The sequence below is a fragment of the Xiphias gladius genome, chromosome 7, assembly GCF_016859285.1.
Source record: "Xiphias gladius isolate SHS-SW01 ecotype Sanya breed wild chromosome 7, ASM1685928v1, whole genome shotgun sequence".
NCBI classification, from domain to species: domain Eukaryota; kingdom Metazoa; phylum Chordata; class Actinopteri; order Istiophoriformes; family Xiphiidae; genus Xiphias; species Xiphias gladius.
The window spans coordinates 27,504,093-27,510,089 of NC_053406.1; the positions used below are offsets into that span (position 1 = coordinate 27,504,093).

Below are 5,997 nucleotides of genomic sequence, written 5' to 3' on the forward strand. Positions count from 1 at the left end.
GCTGGACCGTCCGTGCCCAGTAAATATTTACAGATGTTTTATGTCCAGTCCGTCTGAGCGGAATCATCTGATTTGTGGATCCACCGACGGCAGCTACAAAAATCTGTGCAAATCTGTCATGTTCAGTGCCGCTGAACTTTGACGTGTGAATTTACGCAGAAGAACAAAGTCCGGCAGAGTCCGGCACACGTGAATTGACCGCATGTGAAAAACAGTTCCCGTGGAGCATGTAACAATGTCAATGTTAAATGTCACATCACATGTAAAGACAACATTTCACAAATGGTATGAGAAATATTTTACATGCCTTTTTGCACATTGAAATTTCACATAGAGTTACACATGGTCTTTAGACACGTTTTTATATAATACAGAAACACGTGATGTTCATATATTTCACATGTCAAATGAAAGTCTTTTCCCATGTAAGGTCACATGTGAAACTTCTCATATCTAATGAATCCACAGGCAGGCACAAGTGGTTTTTGGGCATTTAACATGTAATTTTTAGCTCAGTTTGTTTGTTGTTTGTTCATTGTTCATGTTGTTTGTTCATTGTTCATCTCTTTCCATGAAATTCCCCCAGATCTAACGTCTGTATATGTGAAACCCATTGAAATATCTTTCACATTACATTGTCACTGTCCAGTGCTTTGTCTTTAGTTGCTAAGCTAGTTAGATGGTTACATATGCTTGAAAACCCACTTGTACTAAATTGGCGTGAAACACGGCGAGCGACAACGGCAGTGACATCTCCTAGAAATTCAGCTCTCTTCAACACATCGAGTCACACGTCCTTCAACCGATCAGCGGCAGCTTTAATTAGACTGATTCACTGTATTTTTCTGTAATCTGATTTTTTTTGTCCCTACTATAAAGTTACATGTAATCTGTAATTAGTTTTGAGTGCCAGCTTCCCTTATTCTGATAATTACGGAGGAGGATTAGGGCCCTAAACCTCTCCCGTAGATAATAACCTGCTCAAGTCAGTGCAGGCGTGGCTTTTTGCTCTGAGGCAGTTATCGCGCTGTGGCACCATTTTTGATGCTGACTCTTGTTTTGCATTTTGTTTAGTTTATATTAAAGGGACAAAAAGTGGCACCAGTTTCATTACTGATATTTTCTAAGTGGCAGTTTCACAGACAAACTATTTAAATACCTCAACACGTAAAAAACATTTTAGGCAGTCCTGTTAATTTTTATTGTAACTTGGCTCTAATTAGCTACATACCTAAAATGTAAACTGTTCCATAATTCCCAAAGTTTGACTCTAGATCTAAATCCTAAAACAAGCTGGTTAGTCTCCTTCAGTCTTGTATTCTAAACGTCCTAATGAATCACGTTGAACAAAATCCATCACAGCTTTTTTTAAAATCTGAATGTGATCCTTATTGATGTCGGGATCATAATGTGTCAACAAACAAACGGCAGGTTATCACAGGGACGACCCTTTCCATCAAAGCTTATCACATCAGGTCCTTTGAGGAGAGTTTGAGAGCTGTTTAAAGAAAAATTACTTGTTTTTAAGGGGCCTGGAGTATTGCCCAGGGGCCTTTTTAAGGTCTCTGTTTTGCTACTCGCACTGTCTTGTATAATCGGTACCTCAGGGCCCAGTACAAAGTCTAAAAAGCCAGCAACAAGCTCAACACAGACTTCTAGCCCTAAAGGTTTGGCCTAGGATTCTTGTTCAGGGAACTACGAGAGGAAACCTGGAGTTTCTCTAAGGTCCTTTTGAGGGGAGACCAACAAGCTGCCTATGGTCCTTGCCTGGGCACCCAGGTGAAGTTCCACCTTCCCTCTGTGTCCTTTCTGATGAAGGCTTGTCCCTGGGGGAAGCTGTGGGTCTTGACGCTGCTGGACGGGCTGAGGGACATACTGAACGCCAAATCTGTCCGGCTGCGAGGCGTCTGAGGCGTGGCGGGAGGCTGAGAACCTGCTGACGGGCTCGTTGGGCTGCAGCCTCCAACAGGTGTCCAGGTTTGCTTTGTGACTGGACTTGAAGACGAAATGGGAGAGAAATGGATTCTCTCTCCTGGTGGACTGAACTGGATCGTGTCCTGTGATGGTGTCCGGCTGCCTCTAAGTGAAGCCCAGTACGCCGGATGTTCTGCTGGGTTTCCCTCCAGGGTTTGTGCTCGACAGACCTCTGCTCTGTCTGGTGACTGGGTGAAGGGGAATTCTTCTGTTAGCGGAGATTGGAAGGCAGTTGATGTGTTGTAGCTCCTGATCGCAGCCTCAGGAGCTTCGTACTGTCCGGTCGGTGCAGTGGCAGTGAAGTCAGAGCATTGACTCGGAGAAGTCGTGCAGTTCTGAGCCGACCTGGCAGGATTAGCACAGTTTGCTTCTTGGCATTTGGCGGCACTGTACCTATAATCAGTTCGACGTGTCGAGCTTTGGCAGTAGCTGTTGGCGGAAGAGGACGCAGAAGTGGCAGCTGAAGGGCTGAAAGACGTGAGCGTGACTCCGGAGGACGAGGAAGAGGTGACTGCCGCATCATGAACTAAACTTCTCAAGCTGTATACAGGTGAGGACAAGGAGTCACTGGATGTGTCGATGGTGTCCCGGTCCTTCAGTCCCAGCGTTCGTAGAACCCAGAGGTCCAGGTTTGGTTCTGAGGAGGCAGGCGCTTCGGCGGACTCGGAGCAGAACTCGGCAGTGAGGTTCCTGCAGACTCTCTTGCTGACCTGCTGGGAGGCCATGAGCTGATGAGCACAGTTCTGGAAAGGTCCTTCATCCACATCGATCAGGTTTCTCTTCAGCTTCCTCCTCCCGTCAGTGGTTAGTTTCTGGGGGGGTAATCAGAATGAGGTCAAATTCACACTTTGCTGGTTTTGTAACTGGTGAGTAAACACAATGTGGACTGGTGCATGGCCGGGTGTGTCAGCTGCAGAGACTTGAAACCTGGTAAAATTTTCCATAACTGGGCACTTCACTGATTTAACAAATTAAGTTCAGTTTACTGGTCATTGTTAGCACCACTCAGCTTGTGAAAACGGTCGTACGATGTTGTGTAATGGCCCCGGAGAGACCTTTTAAAGTGTTGTGAGGAGATGCTATAACAAAAAGTCTCTGCTGGACTTTGAAAGATATGAGAGGGTCTTAAAGTTAGGGTTTGAATCTGTCTGTGTTGAGTCTCCCAACTTTATGGAGGGTGAATATAGTCAAGGGTTACGACGGTGAACGGACTTTAGCCTTTTCCTCGAGGTTCCTGACAAATGAAGACCCCAGGAACTCTCTGAGCTTGTTGTTCTCCTCCTGCAGTCTGGCCAGCTCCTCCTCTCTCTGCAGCAGCGTGTCCTGGAGCTGGAAACATGTTAAAGACACATGAACGTCAAAGTCAAATACACCGCAGGACTCGCCAGCGTTTGGGGGCTGCTGAGCAGTTGAAGGAACGGTCTGTTCTCTGTCCTTTCAGGAAATATAGCGTATCGTAAAGTAACCGTCAACTCAAAATGGATTTAATTTTGAAGTTGCTCCTTAAGAAATCCAACCAATGTCTTTGGACCCACTTTCTATTGTGACTGTTGTTATGGTCGTTGCAGCTAAATAATGAGCTGACATGATGTGACTGTACCTGTTTGTTTCTCTGGAGGTGGGGGGAGAGCTGCTCTGTCCACATCAGACCAGCAGGTGGAGAGTCGTTAAAGAGGCACTGAGGCTCTGACACAAACAGACAGAGGGGAGCTGCTTTAGAAACAACATCTCTTCCCGATTACTCTAGAAACATGGTCCCTCTGCATCAGTACCAGTGCAGCCTTTAGCTGTACTGGTACTGATACTGAAAATAAAAAAAATCAACAGTATTGGTAGCATCTTCCAAAATCCAGTATCAGCTGGGCTCTGCTTGCTCACCCGTTACCCAAAAGAATCCCGATTCAGACAAGTTTTCAATCTGGCCTGTGCTGAAAGGACGAGCGCTCCCTGATACTGCAGCAGCGCACTCAGATCCTTTCCTTCAGTAAAAGGAGCAGTACCACAGCGTAGAAATACTTCGTCTCGAGTGCAGACGTGTTATCATCTATAAGCATCCACGGTAACACTACTCTCTGCGCAGAGGGACCGGTAATGTAGCTGCTGGGCGAGGTGGAGCTAATCTGAACCATTTTCTATGCTAATGGAGAGTTTCCTGAAAACACTGCATTACATTTTATTCAATTGTCCAGTCTCGAATGGCAAACCCTTGTCCGGTTAAGGTATATTCCGTTTTTAGCTGCAGGTTTGTTTGGGGTTTTTTTTGTAATTGTAATTTAGCATGTACAAGCAGCATAGAAACATAACAGACTACAATGCTTCAGTGTGTATTAATGCACAGTGTTTGTTCAGACTTCTGCTGTGAAGACACATTTTATATTATTCCAGCTGTTTTATTATATCGTTATGGTTCATGATCTGTTCATGCAGCAGCCTCTACTCGCGGGTGTCCACAGATCTAATCCCAAGAACTGCATCTGAATTGAGTAGAAGTATAAAGTTGTATAAAATGTAAATTCGCAAATAAAGTACAACTACCTCAAAATTGCACTGAACTGGCCACGGCCAGATCAGCTGTTGTGACCATTAACTTCTTCATTACCGCTTTGTTTTTCACAGTCGTAACACTAATAGCGACTAGCGGCACCTAGTGGCCATCGGAGGAAGTGCGACTTGTGATTCTAACACCGGGCGGTTTCACGGCGAGGACAAACCAGATCAGATCACATTTCAGAGCGACTTGATGAACTGAGGCCTTTGAGCGAGGAGACGCGGAGAAAATTAAAAGATGAATCTTAAAAGAAAAACTGCCCCGGGCGTTTCCGTCTGCGGCAGCCGCTGCGGTGGCGGCGGCGAGAGTGGAGACGGATCACTCACGTGGAACGTTTGCTTACCCAGAGTTCACAGAGAAAAAAACCGGGAAAGTCTCCTGTTTGGTGAACCAGCCTCCAGCACACTGAATCCCACTCTGCTGAAGGCGGCATCAACAGAAAAGCAGAAATCTTCTTCTTTATTCGAGCAGAGCTGACACACGCAGCTGGACTCTCATTGGACAGATGACTAGGAACTGTTTTTAAACTCCTTGATGTTGTTACGTTCTTTTTTGAATGACTCACATAACATTACTCGAATACAACTTCAACAACCGCTGCTTGTCATTCTGCCCCGAACGCATTAACACGTCGTGTCCTGTTGGTTGAATCTGTACAACCACTGTGAAGCGACCGCTGATACTCAAACCTCGGGGGGGAAATACAGACGGGTTTTGGTTTTTTTTTTGGACCTGTAGGTGTCCAGCAGCCGTTGGCATCTTTAATGACCTCGGGGCTGTTTGCAGTCTGCCATTGGTTTAGAACATCTTTGCCTGGGACCGGTAACAAAATAACGTCTGAATTTCATCCTGGCGGCTGGATTTCGTTTCCACTGACCAGCTGTTTTCCCCCCGTTTCCGGTCTTTATGCTAAGCTAAGCTAACCAGCTGCTGCCTGTAGCTTCCCACGAGAGTGGCATCAGAAAACAAAGTGTTTTTCCCAAAATGTCGAGCTACTCTTCTAAATTCAGTGGTGGAATGTAACTAAGTACATTTACTCAAGTATTGTTTTCTGAGAGATACTGCTGCTTTCACTGGAGCCGGAGATTCAATGCTGTCAGTCGGACTCACCCCACGCGGTCGGCGGCTCGTGCCGCTTCTCTCCGAGGTCCCCGAGGTCACGGGGGTCGCGGGGGTCGCGGGCCCAAACAGAGGCCAGGGTTTCCATGGAAACGTCAACAGCGTCAGGGCCAAGGGCCGAGTCCTGGAGCGTGGGGTGGTGGTGGTGGTGGTGATGATGATGAGGAGGGGGAGGAGGAGGAGAGGGATTCCCTACAGAGAGACAGAGAGAGTTTGTGTGTGAATGAAGGGAGGGAGGGAGGGTGTGTGTGTGTGTGTGTGTGTGTCTACGCACGCTCAGCAGTGCCAGCCGACTGTGTGTTGATATGGTGATGATCAACACTTCACTCACATTTTAAGGTCCAGGCAAAAGAAAA

At 46.5% G+C, this 5,997-nt stretch overlaps 1 protein-coding gene across 1 annotated transcript; it reads right to left on the reverse strand.

The window, feature by feature from the left end:
• Positions 1-1,737: 1,737 nt before the first annotated feature.
• Positions 1,738-5,729, reverse strand: gmnc (geminin coiled-coil domain containing). Its single transcript, XM_040131628.1, has 4 exons — positions 5,633-5,729; positions 3,575-3,660; positions 3,187-3,303; positions 1,738-2,786 (listed from the first exon to the last, which is right to left on the reverse strand). The coding sequence occupies exons 1-4, from the start codon at positions 5,727-5,729 to the stop codon at positions 1,755-1,757; spliced, it is 1,332 nt and encodes a 443-aa protein (XP_039987562.1). The 3' UTR covers positions 1,738-1,754.
• Positions 5,730-5,997: the final 268 nt, after the last annotated feature.

Coding starts and splice junctions, on each gene's coding strand:
- gmnc (XM_040131628.1), bottom strand. CDS start 5,729: ATGGAAACCCTGGCCTCTGTTTGGGCCCGCGACCCCCGCGACCCCCGT. Junction 3,661..5,632: donor CGAGCCGCCGACCGCGTGGG/GTGAGTCCGACT, acceptor TGTTTGTGTCAG/AGCCTCAGTGCCTCTTTAAC. Junction 2,787..3,186: donor ACCTCGAGGAAAAGGCTAAA/GTCCGTTCACCG, acceptor TTACCCCCCCAG/AAACTAACCACTGACGGGAG.